The following is a 21566-nucleotide window of genomic DNA, read 5'->3' as shown; positions in this document are numbered from 1 at the left end:
ATATTTTAAAGCTCATATATGCATAACTTCCTACAACAAGAAGAGGACTTTATGTCAGTTCTTATTCTACCCACTGTAAACTTTAATCACAATGAGGCCTAAGTTTTTCATATGCCACATTCACACCTGTTGTCTGTTAGCTTGAAAAGGAATAAATATCTCAAGTCCTCAGTCAAGAGCACTCAATTTAGGTGTACTGCCTTTTTAGGAATAGGAAATGTTAAATTATTTAAACGTTTTTGCCTTATGAACCATGACTAGAAAAAAATTAATTGCTGCTTTTTAGTTCTGAAGAGCACACTGAAACCACAGTGACTGTAGGCATGCCAAGGGCTGCTCTTAAGCTATCCTCACTTAGACCCAAGAGGGTGCCACCTCACTCTGCCACTGGTCATGCTAGTAAATCCACAATTCTGAAAGCAGCACCCAAGTGTGGCTGCTTAATTCTTGCACATCATTAAAGAGAAACTTTACTTGCTAAAGCATAATCAATCTTTACAACTGTGAACAGTGCTCAGTCTAGGCTCCCATTCCCCCTCGTGGTATCATCTCTTTTGTGAACATGGTTTGCAATTATCTTAACAAAAGTAATCAAAGTATAATTAAGAAACATTTTAGTGCTGACTTTAGATTTATTTCCCCTGCCACCCAAAATGAGCCTCCCCATTTTTTTCATATCACATAATTTCTCGGTAGAATCTATCTTGTAAAAAATAAATTAGGAATGTCAAGTAATGGTATGATATCTGAGCACAGAGCAAATAACAGCAAACAATTCACTAATACTATATAGAGGAAGTGAAGGGGGGAGGGGGAGGGGGAGGGGAGAGGAGGGGGAGGGGAAGGGGAAGGGGGAGGGGGAGGCCGAGAAACATACTCTTCCAAATCTGGAAACCTAGATGAGAAACAGAAAAGCTCAATGTGTCCCTCCCTTTACTTTTCTCAGTACCCCCACCACTTACTGCTTGCCTCTCTTTATGTTATCATCAGAATCAGAATCTTCTGCTTCCTTTAGCTGTGTTTCGTTTTTCTCTTCCTCCAAATCTTCTTGGTTAAAACCCTGAAGGCACAGTGAGTTAGCCCATTATAACCATCTTACAGATTTCCTTCTGCAAATAACTCCCAATTTTTCATGTTAAATAATATATTCACAAAAGACAAAGATACTGAATAGGTATCAAAAAGGATGTAACAAAAGCTCCCTCCTTATCCCTAATCTGGGATTTTTTTTTGATCCAGATAGGTCCATACCTGTATGAGCACGTTCATGCTCTAGGGTCTCCTTTTATTATATATATGCCAGCATACTATTCATAGCATGCACTTTCCACATTCTACAACCTAAAATACTTCTATTCTTTGTAAGGCTTTCTACTATTTCACTGTAAGTATTATAGAACTGCTGCACAGAAATAAAACAAAGCATACATAAAACAAATAGTCCCATCTTATACTTACCGTAAATTCCTCTTCCTCTTCATCACCAGATTCTCCAAATATATCTGCAATAAGATTTCTAAAAAAGAAAATATAAGAAGATTCATCTGGGGCTGGAAAGATGGCTCAGCAGTTAAGAGCACACTGTTCTTCCAGAGGTCCTGAGTTCAGTTCCCAGAAACCACATGGTGGCTCACAACCTTTTGGGATCTGATGCCCTCTTCTGGTGTGTCCGAAGACAGCTACAGTGTACTTATATAAATAAATCTTAAAAAAAAGAAGAAGATTCATCTGCTTTCTTACATTTGCATATGCATCATTTTTACAAACAAGGCATAATTTATGGACAGTAAAATGTGCAGACCTTAGGCATCTAGTTCAGCAGGCTGTAACAAATGAACACGCATATAACCAGTGCTCTACTCACGAAGCCTATTTTCCCAGAAGTTTCCTCACAGCTGTTTCTTACTTGGGCAGTGCTGAACCCACAGGTGAGGGCGTTTGGTTTTGTTGTTTCAAATACTCTGATTGAGTTACATCCCCAGCCCTTTTAAATTGGCCTTCCACAACCAAAACCCAGAGGGAATATGATTACTGACCCCAGCACCATGTGTTTTACCAGTTCTTAAACTTCATCTCCTTTCATCTCCTTCACTCAGCATAATTCTCATGTTGTGGTCTGTGGTAATACTTCAGCTCAAGTGCTAAATGGCCCAAGGCATTCTACTCCTGAAGATCCCTTGGAAGCCCCCATGTTCGTTCTCACTTACTCTTCTTCATTGCCGGATTCACTATCACTCCCAAACAGATCCTTCTCTTCTTTCTTCTTTACAGAAGACTCTTCTTTCCCAGCTTCTTCTTCACTGTCAGATGCTACTGTCTTCTCTCTTTTGCCTGACTTGTCTGATACAACATCACTATCAGAGTCATCAGCATCAGAGACAACTCGACTCTTCTTTGCTGCTGTTAGAAAATACAATCATTCATGCCCAGTTAAAGGCCCATGATGCACAAAATTGAAAAACTGAGGACAACTCTGGTACACATCAGATACCTGGACAAACCTCTGAGCACACATAAGAAAATCCAACTGACCATCTCCAGTGCATAGAACTAGCAATCTCCGACCTTCAAGGAACCACAGTCAAAACTATTCCCATGCCTCACCTTTTTTCTTTATACCCACTGCACACTTAAGCGCACCTTTTTTTTACTGTATGAAACTGGTTTTTTGAGACAGTGTTTCTCTGTTTAACAGCCCTGGTTGTCCAGGATCTTGCTTTGAACTCACAGAATCTGCCTGCCTCTGCCTTGTGAGTGCTACAATTAAAGATATATATGCACTACCACCCCTCAACTCTGGATTGAACTTTTAATTTTGATTATTCTCCTTTATATATTCACCTAATTTGTTTATGCATTTTATTACCATTCTTGGACAGTATCTTTCTTTTCCTTAGATTTATATTTTTCTGTTTGGCCCTTATGTCTTTGTCTTCCTTGTCCCATTAGTCTAACTTTACCTTATTGTCTTTAAAAAACAAACAATTTTTACATTTAACTAATTTTGTGTTTGAATTTTTTTTACCACTTAAGTGACTTTTTCCTTTTAAAAATTTTCTAATTTCCTGTTCTTGCTTTCCCTTCTAAAACATCATCAGCTTTCATCTAATGTGCCTCGTTTCTCTTTTCCTGCCCTTCCCCGTCTTCCTTTATCTCTCTGATTATTTCCATCCTTGTCCTAGGTAACTTCTGACTCCACAGCACACTCTACAGTAATGCTGCCTTTTCCAGTCCTCTGGCCACTGGTGTATTAGGTGCAATGGCTAATTTTAAGCATCTTTCTAGATCTCGTGTGATGCTGCTGCTCCTACAGCAGTTTGTCTCCTTCTCACTTCCTGTATGGGATTGAGCCTTCAAGAGTAGACTGCTGGGGAAGATGACTCCCACCCCCAGATTAAGAAAAGACATCCAAACAAGAGTTATATAAATCACCACACAGAAATACAAGAACTGTGAACAGGCAAAGCTACATGACTCTTCAACTATGGAAATCAAAGGTACTGACCCAGCTAAAATGTAAGACAAAAGTTTCAACACTTTCCTGGTAAAATGAACAATGACCTGAAAGGCTACACAGCAGATGAATCTGATCCATACCCCAGAGAGAGAGAGAGAGTGAGCAACACACAGGGAAAAGGCTACAAAACAGATGAGAAACCTCAATGGAAAAGTCAGCAACACAGAAGGAAAAACAGCAAGAAAACAGATTTTAAGTGAGGGATATGGTGGAGAAATTGTTAGAATCAAACCCCCAGTAAATGAAATATGACCTAACAAGCAGTTTTCTGCTGTAACAACTCTTATTCTAAAGGAATGTTTTGTTTTGTTTTTTTCCTAAAAAAGACAAGTTGCAGAAAAGGTGAGGATGGAGTCTGAGGCAGTGAAGACTAACAGTCTGTACAGCTATGGTCTCTAAATAGAACCCTCTAAGCCCTCTCCTACACTTGATCTTAGCCAAAAGGCCGAGAAGCGATTCTAAGCCCTCTCCTATGTGGGTCCTCAACAATGTTTAACATTTAACAACGAGAAAGACTTCTGAAGCTCAGTTCCTGTCCGAGTGACACTCGAATCAGCAGTTGCAGAGAATCCCAGCCTACTATAGATACAGACAACAGTTTTCATGGGAACATATTTCTTTAACATACTGGCTTTTCTAAGAAAGAAAAATGAAGTCTTTTATATTGGCAATTAAACCATTATTTCAAGCACACAGTTAATACAGTGAAGTTAGAATAATTCAAAGAAAATTTAGCCAATGATAGGAGAGGGAAATGAGTGTTTTTATTATATTTTAGAATATCATGCTAGGTGTTGGGATTTAACTCCGTGGTTCAGCACCTGCCTACCACCAAGCGCAAGGTCTTGTTTGACCCTTAGCTTAAAAAAAAAAACATTAAAAATAAGGCAATTAGAATGTCATGTTGGAAAACAATACACACCTAACATCTAACATTAACCTTAGAGATTCAAAGCCAGTCAAAGTGCTGAGAATAAGTGACTATTGAATGCTCAACCATGAACGAGACATCTGTATCACGTCCTCTCAGTCTCAGAAAATAAATAAGGTAGAAAGAACAGGGAGAGCCTAAGAGTCCGAGGAGTGGGGAGGTGGTGAGGACCAGAAACTTCCAATCATGACTTGGCTGTTCCACTCTTGTCACATCAGCTATGAATACCTGCCCAAGACTGGGACCATCAATATATGGTCATGTAGGGGAATGAATTTTTGAAGCCCCATCCTCCCTCAGTTAATGGTTGGTAGGGAAAGGAGAAATATTTTCTTCGGCAGTGGAGCCACTGGAAAGGTGCACAACTTCCATAAGGTAAACCCAATAAAACTCATATGGTTACAAAACAAAAATAAGAACTGAGTATGAGGGGGAGTTGGACAAGACAGGATAATGAGATAAGTATGATTAAAATACATTATATACTTATGTGAAAAGGCCATGAAGAAACTAACATTACAATCAATATATGCTAATAAAACATTCCAGAAGAGGACCCAATATTTTAGTTGTAACTAGAGTGAATAAGGAAAGCGACAGTCCAATAGGAATACTTACATGCGTTGCCTGCGTCATCCTCACTATCAGAAAGCACAGCCGCCTTCCGCTTTGCTACTTTCTCCTCATCCCCCTCCTTTTCTTCATCATCATCACTGTCAATTTTTTGCCTTTTGGGTTCTTCCTCCTCGCTGTCAGAGCTGTGGAGTCCTTTTCTGTCTGTATGGCCGTCTGACTCATTCTGCACTTCAGAATCTTCCCTCTTATTCTCCCCATCACTGTCATCTGAGTCTGGCTTCTCTTTGTGTCTGGAGGCATCCTCAGCTTCAGAATCACTAGCAGGTCCTTTCTGAGGGTCCTCACTTTCCGAGTCGCTGACTCGGGGTTTGGGGAGCTCCTCGCTTTCTGAGTCACTGGCCTGGGGCCTTGGGGGGTCCTCACTTTCTGAGTCACTGATCCGGGGTTTGGGGAGCTCCTCGCTTTCTGAGTCACTGGCCTGGGGCCTTGGAGGGTCCTCACTTTCCGAGTCACTGACTCGGGGTTTGGGGAGCTCCTCGCTTTCCGAGTCACTTATCCGAGGTTTGGGAGGCGCCTCATTTTCTGAGTCACTGGCCTGGGGCCTTGGGGGATCTTCACTGTCAGACTCGCTGGCCTGAGGCTGCAGAGTGTCCTCGGTTTCAGAGTCACTGGCTGCATGCTTTCTAACCTCTTCCTTTTCAGAGTCACTGGCATGCCCATTAAGCAGCTCTTCATTTTCAGAGTCGCTCCCATGTTGGTTGACAGGTTCATTTTCAGAGTCACTGGCAGGAGACTCTGCATGCTCCTCAGAGTCAGAGTCACTGTCCTTTGGCCTGTGAAGCTCCTCACTTTCAGAGTCACTGGCATTAGCATTGGAAGGCTCATCATTCTCAGAGTCTGTTCCATTATGTATCTTGGCCAAGCCATCTTCTCTATCACTAGTTTCATTCTGAAAAATTTAGAAAAAGATAGCAATGTCAAAAAAAGCAGTGAAACTTTAAAATTTTTAAGCAATTGTTTTAAATGTAGGAATTTGTGAATACTAAAAGAAGATTTTTTTATCCTATACCTATACAGACATATCACTTTAAATTAAGGCCAGTCTGTGAAATGAACTGTCATAGTGTTATAACTCCCAAAGAGAAGTATAATCAAGCCTGTATAGCATGCTTCCAGATGTGGAGGGTCTCAGGAGTTTAAAATGGAGCCTTAATTCCTCACATAATTCTAGTGACCCAAAGAAACCACTACAGCCAATTTAGAAGGGGGATCTTTATAGGACTGCAGGAATATGTTTCTCAAGAAGAAACAAAGAAGTGTAGCATAAAATTTGAATAGTTTGGATTTTTCCTTAAAAATGGTTTTCATTTTACTACCATTGCAACAGCACAGCATTTCAAAGAAATTATAACTGCTATACATATTCACTGAAATATAACAAATTTAGGAAGTGTAAAATTGTAAACTTTTTAAATGTTTTCTTGAGCTCTCAGTAAGCACTCATTGACTCCTTGTCAGTGAGGAAGCAGGCTTCTAGCACGTGTAACACAGAGCCTGTGGGACAAACATACAATCTTATGAGCACTGAGCTTTTACCTTAGCACACTTCTCATTGCAGAAGAGTGCAGGTAAAAAACTATGCAGAAAGTCATCTAAAAAGGCAGGCATTTTAAACTGTTTTCATCACAAAGGTCTATTATTAGAGCACAGAAGGTTCTCTAGTGCACAGGTACATACACATTTGATGAATGAATAATAAAGGCTTAAAAGGATAATACAAAATTAAACAAACATTAAATAAATACTACGCTCAAAGTTGTGGATGTTTCCCAGGTCCTGTTCCTAAGAAAGTATTTGTCTAAAGTCAGGGAAACACAAGAAAATACGTAAGAATTTGATCCACCACTATGAAAGTATACAAGATATTTTGTGGCGGGGGCCCAGAGGTATCCAGACAGGGTTTCTCTGTGTAGCCCTAGCTATCCTGGAACTCACTCCGTAGACCAGACTGGTCGTGAACAGAGAGATCTGTCTCTCTCTGTCTCTTCAGTGCTAGGGTCAAAGGTGTGCGCTACACGAACACCTGGCTCCTATCATTTTTACTTCTTCTTTTTTTTTTTTTTCAGTACTGGTAACTGAACTCAAGACTTCATACATGCTAGGTAAGTTCTACCACTCAGCTCTACCCCAAGCACCATCCTCCTTTTGGGAGATATTTCAAGACAGGGTTTCTATATGTAGCCCTGGCTGTTCTGGAATTCACTCTGTAGACCAGGCTGGCTTCCATCTCAAGAGATCCTCCTGCCTCTCTGCCTCTCAAGTGCTAGGATTAAAGACACCTACCACTACCACCTGTTCTATCATTTTTAAAATGACCTTTATAAATATCCAGACACTCATCCATTATGTGGCATGAAAGGATGAAACAGAGCAACCACTTCGGACAAGAAAGAGCTAGTTCTGGGCATGAAGGCACAGAACCTGGGAAACAGAAGCAGTCAGATCTCTAGGAGCACAAGGCTAGCCTGGTCTAAATAGTGGAGTCCCAGGTCAAGCAGAGCTACTTAGTGAGACCCTGTCCCAATACAAACAAAACCAAAAAGAAAAAAAGAGACAGAACTAGTCCCAAGAGACTCTAGCAGGAGACAAAGACATTACAGAATTTGAGAAGATGATATTAGAAACAGAAACTATGTAGCTAAAAGGTTTAAAAGTTATCAAAATATTTTAGAATTTTAGCAAACTGAAAACTAAACTTTAAAAAAAAACCAGAAATCAGACATGAGTATAAAAAACATAACAAATTGTCATAAAATTTCTTAAGAAACATTGTTTTTATTCAAACAGGGTCTCAAGTATCTCAGATTGGCCTCAGGCTTGCTTTGTAGCTGAGGCTAGATAAGCTTGAACTTCTGATCCCTCCTGCTTCTACTTCCTGAAAGCTGAGATTATAGGCACGCACACCTACATCTAGGTTATATGGTAGTAGGTATTGTACTTAGGGTCTTATAATGTGCTAAGCAAGCACTCTATCTACTCAGCTACACACCTAGCCCAAATGTCATCTTCTTAAGGCAAAACATTCCCAGTTAGAATGGTCAGAAAAAACAGCACTCTGAGAGTCTGTGCCCCAAGCTTTCTTTGCAACAATTCATGCTTCAGTTATAAATATTGGTTATCTATCATAAATATCTTGTTCATTTTAGCATTCAAATAGTATTCATTCTTACAGACTAGCTCCATAGCATATAACGAAAATAACTGTCCTTTTGGTTGTAAGCCTTAGCCTTTAACTGCTGAGCAATCTCCTAGCCTCAACTGACATTCTTAAAGTGAAAAGCAAACTGCTGTAAAGCAATCATTTGTATTATGAGGAGATGAGAGGGGAAAGAAGAGAGTCTAAGAAAAATCATAAAATAGCACAATGCTATTAATCCAATGTAAACTCCCAGAGAGAATTGCAATGTCTTAAAACTTCATTTTTTACCATTAAGATATAAAAAAACAAAGCTACATTTTAGAATATCCCCCGTCTGTCAAACGCTACCTTGCAGTGTCAAAAAACAAAAGCAGTACTGATGACTAGAAAAGTGATTTTTACACAGATCTGCAACAACCCCGCCTGCCTCCTCTAACTCATACTCCCATCTTGACACACAACTCTTCATCTCACTGCTGCCTCCCTGCCTTTCACACATATTTTATTTTCATAAAACTTGGCAGCCATAAAGCTTAGCAAGAATACTCCTCACATGTAAAGCCTTCCTTTTCCATCTTCTCTTCTACAAAGAATAGACTTTGTGCAATGTAATGTGAAAATTAAGAACACAGACTTGAGCCACAGTACAGCCTGGGGTCAAAATCATAGCCCTGCCACATTATCCTGTGATCTAGGGAAGTTTGCTTAATGCCTCAAAGCCCACTATGTGATAGTCAGAGATAGTAATTACACAATTTTTTTTCTTCCTTCCTTGCCGTCCATTCATTTGTTTTTCCAGACAGGGTTTTTCTGTGTAGCGCTGGCTGTCCTGAACTCACTCTGTAGACCAGGCTGGCCTCAAACTCACAGAAATCCCACCTGCTTCTGCCTCCCAAGTACTGTGATTAAAGCCTGGCTATAACTGTACTTTAAAGAGTTGCTCTAAACATTAAATGCACGAAAAGCTGCTAATAACAAATCCTTACTAGTTATATTAATCATAAATCTTTCAAGACACAGCACAACATATCCTATGACGTAGAGCTAGCTAGTCATTACTCTTTAATACCCCACAGCACCTTCTATTTCTACATTGCCAAAAAATGAGACTCTACCATCCCATCATACATTGATCGTCCTTAAGATCAAACACCACTTTTTCCAATTAAGTTTCTTTGTTTTATTTTATATGCATGATTGTTTTGCCTGCAGAGAAAAGTGTGTATGTGTGTAAATGCACTGCATGTGTGCCAGGTGCCTGCAGAGCCAGAAGGCATCAGATCCCCTGGAAGTGGAGTGACAGGTGGTTGTGAGCCACCATGTGAGTCCTAGGAATTGAACCTGTGTCCGTCCTCTGGAAGAGCAGCAAATGCTGTAAATCACTGAGCTATCTCTCTAGCCACCTATTTGCTATATCATGAAAAAGTACTTGGATAAATTCCACACAAAGGAGTCAGAAAGATGACTCTGGCAAAGAGCACTCATTGTTCTTCCAGAGGACCTGTATTCAGTTCCCAGGACCCACATGGTGACTCATAACTAACTCCAATTCGAGAATATCTGATGATCTCTTCTGGCCTCATAGAAGCTGAACACAGCTTGATCTACAGAGCAAGTTCCGGGCTAGCCATATTTTGAGACTCTGGTTCAAAAACAAAGTGCCTAGACAGCACACAATTTGAAAATATCATGGGTTTTTGTTACATTTCATTTTCCAAGAGTAACAGGCAGACAGATGTGGCACTTCATAACTTTCTCTCTGCACAGTAGTAACTCTGGTCTCCATTCCGTGCAAGGTTTGCTCTTACTAGGATGTCAGAAAAACATTAAGACTGGGTCTACAAGAGGCAAGAGTTGCCAAACAGCAGTAACTACCCATGGTCATCCTCCTTCACACTCCAGAATGTCCAGGGGAAGTTCAATGACCTTCAGCCAGGAATCTCCAGACTCCTGTCAATCAGGCAAAAAATGGAGAAACTTCTAAATTCAGCAAGAGGCAGAGTCTGTAATATCAGAGTCAAGATTATATTCCTTCCAATCTCACAGCTTATGATTCTAAGGTAGAGATCCTATTCTAGACCAATCATAAACTCAGGCCCTATTACCACCCCACCCAAGAAAACTTTCATTTTGGAAGAAGCAAGATATCCTGCCTTAACATGACTAGAATGGAGCTAAATCCTGGGTAAATGCATTCCAGATTAGGGAATCCTATCTTGTGTGCCATCCTTAATCAAAGGCTGTACCTCAGACACTGTCACTCTTCCCCCAGCTTGTTAAGAACATGGTAATGAGATGCTACCTCATTCCTACTCTGGCTGAGAGCTCAGCTTCTGGAGCACTGGAAAAAAACAGGCTTAAGCTAAATCACTCTTTTTTTGTTGTTGTTTTTTGTTTTTTGAGACAGGGTTTCTCTGTGTAGTCCTGGCTGTCCTGGAACTTACTTTGTAGACCAGGCTGGCCTCGAACTCAGAAATCCGCCTGCCTCTGCCTCCCAAGTGCTGGGATTAAATAAAGGCAGGCGCCACCACCACCCAGCAAGCTAAATCATTCTGATCACTTCACCAAAGAAATGGACTTCACATATAACCAGATTTAAGGAAATTGTGGCAGAAAGCACTTGGGAAGAGATTCTTGACACAGGCTACTCTATAGGCAAGTTAATTTTCTGGAGAGCACCAGGGACTAAGACAATTAGGAAGAAGGGCTAGACTTTACTGGAGGACCAGAGTTTGACTCCCAGAATATACACAGTAGTTCAGAATAGTTTCTAATTCCAGTTCCAAGGGATCTGATGCACTCTTCTGGCTCTGGAATGAACCAGGAATGAGCCAGGTACCCAGGCACACACAGAGGCAAAACATACAACACACATAAATAATAAAAAAGACAGCTAGAAGTCATTCTTGGATTGGACTAGAATAATGGTTAACACTGTTCTTAGAACTACTCATTCTAAGGAGCCAGGATTTGGTGGGATTATTTTATAAAGCAATATAAATCACATTGCATTATTCAAAACAAGGAGCAGCAAAGAACTTCACTGTCCTGGTGTGGTGAAGGAAAAGGGGCTCTGACCGTTTAAAAGCCAACAATAATGAGGGACTCCCCCCAAATAAGCACTTAACAAACCAGAGTACAGGCTAAAAACTAACAGTACCTCGTGGTGTTACTATGTAGTTAGGCACAGAACTTTGTCACTATCCCCTCAACATGTATGGTAAGGAATCTAGCAATGACTGAACAATGTGTCTATTACACAAGAACCATACCTTAAAAAATTTGTTTTTTAGACAGAGAACTCACTTAGTAGCCTAGGCTAGCCTTCATCTCACAGCAATCCTATTTCCAAAGTGTTAGAATTTCAGGCATGCGCCACTCACTTTGCTTGGTTTACCATTTTAAATGTAGTAAGAACCCAAGACTTATACATGCCAAGAACACACTCTATCACTAGGCCACACCCTTCATCTCTTGTGTCATTTGTAGTATGCAATGTGAATGAGCATCCTTGATGTGGGTTTCAGATGGCAGGGATGAGGCAAAGTCCTGGAATCAAATTTCATGGACACATGGGTGACTGTACTGTTTATAATATTATGAAATTATTAAATTACACATAGTGAGATTCTTAATGACATGGAGAAATATTTGTTATTTTAAGCAAAGAGATAAAAATAATATGCAGACACAAAATATACATAATATCTTAAGTAACTTAAAAGATATATACAGTTTATATGCAGGAGGGGAGGCTAATATGTAGGAAAAATAATTTCTACAGGCCATTTCTGAGACAATATGTCAATCTTAATTTCTTTCTTTAAAATGATTTCATTTCCAAGTTTTCCACACGTACATTTACTTCTTTAGGATATGTATCAGTTACAGAAGCAACTGTTAATGTTTACCACCAAGTATGAGGCTATGAGATGGTCACCTTAACAGGCTCTAAGCTGACACAGGCACTGGCTGTTCTTTCAGAGGACCTGGGTTCGATTCTCAGCACCCACATGGTGGGTCACATGTGTCTGTAACTACATTCCCAGGATCTCTGACATCTTCTTCCGGCCTCTGCAAGTACCAAGCACACACACAGAATACAGACATACATGCAGGCAAAACACTCAACACATACACACACATAAAAAAAGATGAAGAAAACTTACACTATTAATAATTCTGTTTTAACATTTTATTTTTAGGGGATTAAGAGATGGCTCAGAGGTTAAGAGCACAAGCTGCTCTTCCAAGAGGACCAGGTTCAATTCCCAGTACCCACTTGGTCACTCAGAACTGTCTGTAACTCCAGTTCCAAGGGACCTAATAATCCTTTCTGTCCTCTGATGGTACCAGGCGTGCACATGGTACACAGATACAGGTTGAGGCAAAACATTCATATAAAATAAATTATAAAGAAATCTAACTTTTATTCTGTGTGTGTTTTGTGCCTGTAGGTTAGAAAGGAGTGTGAGACTGCTTGAAGCTAGAGATAACCCTGACCTGAGTACTGCACACTGAACCTGGAAGAGCAGCAGATACTTTTAACCACTGAGTCATCTTCGAAGTCCCTACACTATTAATAATTCTTACCTGTCATTAATTAAAAATAGAATTTAATTTATTTAAGAGCCTCTAACACTGAGTGACATCAAAACACCTAAACAAGACATTCTAAACCTGCAATTTGCTGACCTCCCATGCCTCTCATAGATTACGGTCCCTACCCTACACTTGCTCCTTGGTGGCCCTTGGGGACTTCAAACACACTACCACTACCACTGGCAAGAGTGTTCTTCCTCTACAGACACAGGCCTAAATGGCTATTTCTTTGGCATCCTTCCTCAACCATCCCCTTTAAATGTCCCCTCTGCAATAAGGCCTACACGGACTTACTCAACATGGAAGACTAGCTTCCATCCTTGTACCCAGCATTGCTCTATTTTTGTTCTATTTGTCACTTTCTAATAGACTACACAATTTAAAATATATTACCTATCATCTATAATACATACTTATAGATATATATTTTAAACATTAAATATATTATATATTATAATATATATTTTAAATATATCCTTATGTATAATATAAATATATGGTTGTAACACAAAATATATAGGAATATACAATACTATAAATATATTAGTGTGTGTAATGTTATGTCTTTCTCCTTCCACTGGAAAATAAACCCAACAATGGGATTTTGATTCTTATGTTCTTTTGGACACTGTATGTCCAAAGCACCTTTAAAAAAAGCATGACACACAGCAGGTGGCCAGTAAGTAAGTTCGATGTATATATGAATGTGAATGTATACACTAAAAAAAAAAAAGGTCTATAATAACAGAGTCAGTATAATTTCTTTTCTTTTCTTTTCTTTTCTTTTTTCTTTCTTTCTTTCTTTTTTTTCTGAGACATGGTTTCTCTGTGTAGCCCTGGCTGCCCTGGAACTCACTCTGTCGACCAGGCTGGCTTCAAACTCAGAAATCCGCCTGCCTCTGCCTCCCAAATGCTCGGATTAAAGGCATGCGCCACCACTGCCCAGCAATTTCTTTTCTTTTTGTAAAAGATTTTATTTACTTACTTTGTGTATGAGTGCTTTATCTGCATGCACACCTGCATAGCAGAAAAGGGCATCAGATCCCATTATAGATGGCTGTGAGCCACTATGTGGTTGCTGGGAATTGAACTCAGGACCTCTGGAAGAGCAGCAAGTGCCGGAAACCATTAAGCCATCTCTACAGCCCAGTATAATTTCTAAGATATATCTACTATTTAAAATTGGACAATCTTCTATGCTTATATAATAAAAATGTCAGTCATAAAATTCTTACAAAAATCCATTCACCTTTATCATTCCTATTTGTTTCAGTGTATACCTATCAAAGATGTATGCTGATTTACTGGAAAATTACAGTTTTATGTTATTAATACTGAAAGGTTATATGACTAGAAAGGTATATTAAGTAGCTTCAAAAATATTTAGGACAAATGTTAAATATTAGGAGATATATACATTTTACCATTTGGTTATTAAACTGTAACAGCTTTTAACAATACATTTGTCATAAGTATGGTTTTACACGCCTATAAACCCAGCTACATAGGAGTTTGCTAAAGCAGAAGAGTCAAAAGTTCAAGGCTAGCTTGGGTTACATAAAGAGTTCAAGGCTCTAGCCTGGGCAATTTAGCAAGATTCTGTCTTAACGATAAAAATAATGCTGGCTAGATGGCTCCATTTGTGAAGGCATTTGCCACTACAGCTGATAACCTTAATTCTACCCTCAGAACCCACTTGGTGGAAGGAAAGAACTAATTTCTGCAAGTTGTCCTTTGACCTTCACGCCCTAGGCATGCTCTGCCCTGACCTTCAAGTAAATATAATAAAAAATAAAAGGCAGCTCAGTGGTAGAGTGTTTACTTTTCTAGCAGATGCAAAGCCCTGAGCTTAGTCCCAAGTAACACAATAACAAACCAAAACAAACACAGCAAAGCAGTACACATTTGAGTTATAATCCTAGACCTTGCTATAGATCAAACCTGTCTAATTCCTGACATACACCTTAATAAATGATAGCCCAGATCATGTCAAGTGGTATTTCTGACTGCTTACTGCCCTTGCCAAATATTATTTACGGATGCTGAAGCCTGCTAATACATCATACACTGAATAAACAGGCACAGCTGAAAACTGCCTAGTATTTGAAATTTAACCCAAGAGAACTTTCTTCTCCGTGATCTTCGGATGACCAGACTATCCCTACTCATTTTAAAAATGCCTCTACCAGTTTTTACGCTTTCTTTCAGGGCATTTGAAGTGTAGGGAAAGGCCCCCGAAGACACTGTACCTCTGAGTGGTGGTCTACACTTCCAGTGTCGGATCCGGAGTGCTGCTCGGTAACACCATCCTCACCATCTGACCCTGAATCCCGCTCGTCCTGTACTGGGGTTGCACCACCATCATCTGCTTAAAAACAAAACAAAACCCCACTCAGGGTGTATAGTGGATGGCATGTGTAATAATGTTTATGACTACAGTTAAAATGAGCATCTACAGCTAAGATGGGCAAAGGTTCTGGACAACAGAATGCTCGTATAAATGCTAATAACTACCACCACATGATGCAGCACACGAAACAGTGAAAATATTTCATAAAGGTGAAGGCCAGAACAAATACTAAATGCCAAGTTAGAAATCATCTAAATTATAGTTTGTATTGTTTTATTGTCTATCTTTCTAAGGCATTTACCACATTCTAATGCGCTATGTGACTTAAGTTATTTTGTCTACTGGAGTTTTTTGATTCATAACTTAATCTTTGGAGCCCAGAATATTGTCTGTTACATGGTATACAGGAAGTGCTTGCTTATGAATGGAGAGCACAAGGAACTTCAGTCCAGAAATAATAAAAATTCATTGAAGTATATAAACTATAATTTGATAGAATGAATAGTATTGTTACCTAACCTTAGCCAATATCTTAAAAATATAAAGTAAAATTATCCTTGAGAGGTACTTAGGGGTATTGGAAGGCATAAGACTTGATTAGCAGTTTAAGAAACAAATAAGTAGGGGTTGGTGAGATGGCTCAGCAGTTAAGAGGGCTGACTGCCCTTCCAAAGGTCCTGAGTTCAAATCCCAGCAACCACATGGTGGCTCACGATCATCTGTAATGAAATCTCTTCTGGAGTGTCTGAAGACAGCTACAGTGTACTTACATATAATAAATAAATCTTAAAAAAAAAAAGAAACAAATAAGTAAACAAAAGTTAAATGAAACAGCCAAGTACAAGAAAGCCAAAAAAAAGTAGTATAAAAAAATGGAATTACTTTCATACTAATGAGATATTCAATTCACCTTAAAGAGTAAAGTTTATACCTGGGCATGGTGGTGCATGCATTTGATCCCAGCACTAAGGAAGCAGAGGCAGGAGGATCTCTGTGAGTTCGAGGCCAGCCTGGTCTACAGAGTGAGTTCCATGACAGCCAGAGCTGTTACACAGAGAAACCCTGTCTCAAAAAAAAAAAACCAAAGTTTATAGAGTAACAATAAAAAAAATAGTTTTGGAACGTCTTAACCAATGTTTTTTCAAATGTGTAAACGGCTGGCGAGGTGAGGGCAGATACGGGGCTAATTACTATCCTGGAATAACGGGAAAACACTGAATGGCAAAAAAAAATACATAACGAGAGAGCCATAATACAGACATAAAATAATTAAAATCAGAAGGGCAGCTAGGCATTCACCTTTAATTCTAGCATTGGGGAGGCAGAGGCAGAGGCAGAGGCAGGCTGATCTCTGATCTCTGTGGATTCCAGGGCAGCCTGGTCTACAAAGTGAGCTTGAGGCCAGCCAGGGTTACAGAGTAAGCTGTCTCAAGAAAATAAAAAATAAAATAAAATAAAAAAAACTAACCAAAAACGACCTAAACAGCTAAAAAGAGGTGTTTGTGTGTGTTAGGGAACTGTCATCTTTTTGCTACCTCGATTTTTTTTTTTTCATGTAACATGGCCTACCCACCATTCACACAGAATTATTTTTGAACTTAATTTTAAAATGCCAATGAACTGAAAACATATTTTGGTATTTAGGCAAAAACAACAGTTGAGGTTCAGGATAACGGAGTCTGTTATCATCACTGCTGTCAAAGTCAAAACAGAAAACAGCTTAATGCTAAACTATTTGTCCAGTACTTTTGAGACAGAAAGTCCAAAAGAGATCGGCACACGGCTGTTTTTACCCAGCAGGCCCTTGCCTTGTTCATCTCTTCGTCTAGGGTGCCTAGCATAGTGGTGCCGATTTCGTGCTGAAGGCACGAAAGTCACTCCAAGTACCAGGGGACTCATTCCTTGCTTTAAAAAGTGTGTGTGTGTGTAAACTTAAAAGACCCCGCCCTTTCTTCCCGGGAAGGCAGGATCACAGGAAAGATTAAATTAGACCTAACTGGGTAAGAGCAGTCTAAGGATGATTCCTGTCCCCCATCGAACCGGAAAACCTCAATTCCCGGCGATTCCCTTTAAAAGCCGTGTCTATTCCCTGGTAGACCTTCCTGGACCGGAAGCTCCCCTTTGGGGTTCGCTGGCCCACGCTCAGCCCCGCCCCTCGTCGCCGGGACACCTGAGGAGGCGGCAGGAAGGGACTTCACCAGGGCATGGATGCTGACGGCGGGCTTTCGGGTGCTGGGCTCCGACGGAGAGCTTTTCTCCTCGCCGCAGCGCGGTCCTCCCCGGCCCGACCCACCTGACTGGTCCCCGCTGTAGTACTCCGAGTCCATGGCAGGCGGGCTCTCGGCGGGGAGTGTCCGCGCCACGCGCCGCCCCCGTCACGTCCTTCCTGGCCGAGTGACCTCTCTCCGCCGCGGCGCGCTTCTGCCTCGCCCGAGACTCCGGAGAGGTCGGCGGCGGCGGACGCCGACGCTTCGCCCAGGAAACGCCAGCTACTCCACAGGGCCGTGCCTTACCAGCCGGCAAAACCAGAAATCGCGCTCAACTTCCCAGAAGCACCTCTGGGGCCAAAATGGCGTCTACCCACGGCCCTCAGAGAAATGCAATGCGCAGGCGCCGTCACCCTGCTGTCGGCCAATCAGGATACGCTATGGTAATATGACGCCAAGGCACCGCCGAGACAGAGACTGCCGGGAGAACCGAGTGGACGCGGGAAGTTCGGCTCTAGTTAAATACCGGCCTCGGCCCGGCTTGGTCTGTCTCCAGGAGGAGTAATGTTACTCCCTTGGCTCTGAGTTCGGGCTTGCCGAGAAAAACATTTTAGTTCTTGCGAAAAATGAAAACTCGCTAAAATTACATTTTACCATTCAGCCAAATAACTGTAGTTCCAATTCCCGCCCATAGTTTAGAAAGAAAGTAGCGAGTTGTTCTCTGGGATTTGTAGTTCAAAGGTTGGATTCCCTTCGCCCAGAAAGTTAAAAATAAGATAAATAAAGATGACTGACAGCCGGGTGTGGTGGCGCACGCCTTTAATCCCAGCTCTTGGGAGGCAGAGGCAGGCGGATTTCTGAGTTCGAGGCCAGCCTGGTCTACAAAGTGAGTTCCAGGACAGCCAGAGCTACGCAGAGAAACCCTGTATCGAAAAACAAAAAACAAACAAAAAAAAGATGACTGACTCGTCATTATAAAATGTTTCATGATCTTTCTTTCTTTACAAAATAACTAAATTATAACTGAAAAACCATTTGGTCAACAAGTACAGATCTTTGTCTTAAGAGACCCTGGCCAGGCGTGGTGGCGCATGCCTTTAATCCCAGCACTTGGGAGGCAGAGGCAGGCGGATTACTGAGTTCGAGGCCAGCCTGGTCTACAAAGTGAGTTGCAGGACAGCCAGAGCTATACAGAGAAACCCTGTCTCGAAAAATCAAGAAAAAAAAAAAAAAAAAGAAAAAAAAAGAAAGAGACCCTGATAGCCAGGAGGTGGTGAAACAGACCTTTTAATCCCAGCACTCAGAAAACAAAGGTAAGGGGATCTCTAAGTTCGAGGCCAGCCTGGTCTACAGAGTAAGTTACAGCCAGGGCTACACAGAGAAACCCTGTCTTAACCAAAACAGTCCCTGATAAAACCTTGATGAAGGAGTAAGTACATACACTGAGTAACTGGTTTCTAGTCCTCAGTCAGGAAGATTTGAGTGATAGTTTGAGGCAGTAATGACTTATACTCTTTGTTGCAACAGCTTAGAGGGGAATTTCAAAATACAAGGATAGAAGATTAGAGCTATCATGATAAAGGATTCAATAAAAAGGATTATTCCTGTTCCCCAAGTGCTCCAGAAGCCTGTCCAGTCTGATGGGGAGTATCTGGCTTGTGATACTTTTCTTTCTTTTCTTTTCTTTTTTTTTTTTTTAAAGCTGTCTGCTGTTCTTAGACACCTGATAAATTCGTGTAGAAAGAACATTTCACACACACACCCCTGCCAACAGCACAGATTCCTCCCCCCTCTGCCACAATGAGATTTAATCCCCATCTATTTTGCAATACCACGGCTGCCAGGGAGTTCACCTGAGTCTGGGGTTTTTCAATGCTATCCTGTACCAGTGTTAGCTCAACCTTGATTTGTTGAGCAAGTTGGCTATGTTGTACTTAATGGAGTCCCAACAGGATTAGAATTAATGTCATCCCTTTTGGTTCAGATAGGGGTAGACTGGTGGTTTATTTTAGCCCTAGGGATGATTATAAGACCTGAAACTAAATATACAACTTGGTGCATGGGATACCAAGGGATAGGTTACCCTTGGTAAAGGGATTTTAGTTAAGCCTGTGCCCAAGTATGTAGCTCGTCTTGTTCTCAGGCAGATCCAACAGTTTTTTCTTAGGTCAGGCAGAAATTTAGAGAGCATTTTGTGGCTACTGTTTATGAGAACAAACATTTTAAGGAGAGGAGCATTGGAATCCAAGAGGGAGCTTAGGGTTGGGCTGGCTTGGTTTTTCTGAGGAGGAATTTTATCATCAGAAGAATCAAGACTTCATATGGATCCACACTATGAATTAGGACAGAAATGTCTACAGTTTTTATCCCAGGCAGAGGGTGCTTTTTGGAAGGAGGTCCTTGCCATTAGCTAGCCATCAGAGGCCAAACTTTTGCTTTCCAGCGTTTGTAAGACCTTTAAACTCAATTATTCATAGTATTTCTTGCTTTTTTCTGGTCTGTGTTCTGGATGGCCAGGGGATTCTGGCTACTGAATTTGATGTAATCTGTGGAGGTAAGAGTCCCTAACCAGGAACCCAAGGAGGCAGAAATGGCACCATATCAGTCCTACAGACAGGACTGGGGCAGGTCTTCTCAAACACCAATGCTGAAGCCTGTTCCTCTTAACATAACTGTGGCCTGTTTACACTCAGACTCCATGTCACTCACACGGTTAAATAAAGTTCATAGTTATTACTTCAACTGACACTGAAGAATGCTACTAATAAACCAAAAAGTTATGATTGTGTCTTAGTTAGGGTTTTACTGCTGTGAAGAGACACCATGACCAAGGCAGCTCTTATAAAGGACAACATTTAATTGGGGCTGGCTTCCAGGTTCAGAGGTTCAGTCTGTTATCATCAAGGTGGGAGCAGGGCAGCATCTAGGCAGACATGGTGCAGGAGGAGCTGAGAGTTTTCCCTCTTCATCTGAAGTAGAAGACTGGCTTCCAGGCAGCTAGGAGGGGGTCTTAAAGCCCACAGTGATGCACTTCCTCCAACAAGGCCACAACTACTTAAACAAGGCCACACCTCAGGCCAAGCATATTTAAACCACCACAGATTGAATCACTTGTACCCTGTTATCACAATATTCTGAAATTCCCCTGTTCACCACCTGTCCACCACCCTTCTCACCTCACTCAGGACCAATCAGCTTAAAGGTTAGCTATTAATACTTTCTCTAGTTAGCCAAAAATGCTGAACCACTTCACTGCCTGCCTTCAAACTTTGGAGCCTGGTTTTTCCTATAAAAAGTCTACACTGAGAGCAGACTAGTACTGTAATTAGGCTCCTGACTCCTTTTTTTTCCCCTGAGGTCCTAGACATCCAGTATTATTGTGTACATTCAATAAACTATTCTTGCTTAACTGAGATTGGTATATGCATGGTTCCTGTGACAACTCCCAGACCCCAACAACCAACAGCTGTCCCTGAGAACCTACTTCACATAGCTACAATGTTGCTTGTTTCTGTTGAGGAGTCAGGACAGGATTCAGAGACCAGTACAAATAGGTTTTCTATAGTTGCCAAGACCTTATCTCAAAGATATTAAGCTGGCCTTTCTGAATGCAGGTCATCTTTGTCTCCTCCTCCTCCTCCTCCTCTTTTCTCTGTGCTGCTCTGACTGCCCTGGAACTTGCTCTGTAGACCATGCTGGCTCTGCCTCCCAAGTCCTGGGATTAAAGGTGTGTGACAGTTCTTAATAAGAGTAGCCAGACAATGGTGCTCCATGATTTTTTAAAAAAGATTTGGGCCAATTTTTTTTTTTTTTTAGTGGAGAGAGGACTCAGAGTTAGGACTGAGAGTAAAGGAAGAAGAATTTTATAATTGAGAGGAGATTCTGAAGAAGGGATGGCACCAAATAACCCCTAATGTTATAACAATAATCAGGTAAAAGAGGGACCCATCCCTAGTGGTGTGTATGTGTGTGGCACTGTAGACAGTAAGCGGATAAACAGAAAAAAAAATGATAAAATAGTTAAATACAGAGTTTGCAGACCATTGTTGGGGCAGACAGAGAAAATCTGGATTTGGTTAGAAGCCTACTGGATAAAAGTTCCCTGGACTCTTCCGGTCTGACCAGCATCGGGATAGCTAGGGCACAGGGTCGGCTGACACTCGCCAGCTACCCACAACACCCGC

General features: G+C 41.0%; 1 protein-coding gene across 5 annotated transcripts in view; it reads right to left on the bottom strand.

Annotated features, from left to right (window-relative positions):
- Positions 1 to 17771, bottom strand: part of Iws1 (interacts with SUPT6H, CTD assembly factor 1) — a 40844-nt gene extending 23073 nt beyond the window's left edge. For 2 of the 5 annotated variants that reach the window (XM_029471893.1, XM_029471890.1), the window contains exons 1-6: positions 17469 to 17752; positions 15075 to 15190; positions 5067 to 5973; positions 2208 to 2400; positions 1459 to 1516; positions 963 to 1060 (exon numbers count right to left, since the gene is read on the bottom strand). In XM_029471893.1, the coding sequence (XP_029327753.1) occupies positions 963 to 1060; positions 1459 to 1516; positions 2208 to 2400; positions 5067 to 5973; positions 15075 to 15190; positions 17469 to 17502 (1406 nt within the window). In that variant the 5' untranslated portion in view covers positions 17503 to 17752. Of the gene's footprint in view, positions 1 to 962; positions 1061 to 1458; positions 1517 to 2207; positions 2401 to 5066; positions 5974 to 15074; positions 15191 to 16106; positions 16131 to 17468 lie in introns of those variants that run through there. The other 3 variants (XM_021150798.2, XM_029471891.1, XM_029471892.1) reach the window with 3 other exon arrangements.
- Positions 17772 to 21566: the final 3795 nt, after the last annotated feature.

The sequence above is a fragment of the Mus caroli genome, chromosome 18, assembly GCF_900094665.2.
Source record: "Mus caroli chromosome 18, CAROLI_EIJ_v1.1, whole genome shotgun sequence".
Lineage (NCBI taxonomy): Eukaryota > Metazoa > Chordata > Mammalia > Rodentia > Muridae > Mus > Mus caroli.
The sequence above is the reverse complement of the archived record's forward strand: the minus strand, read 5'-3'. Positions and strand labels throughout refer to the sequence as shown.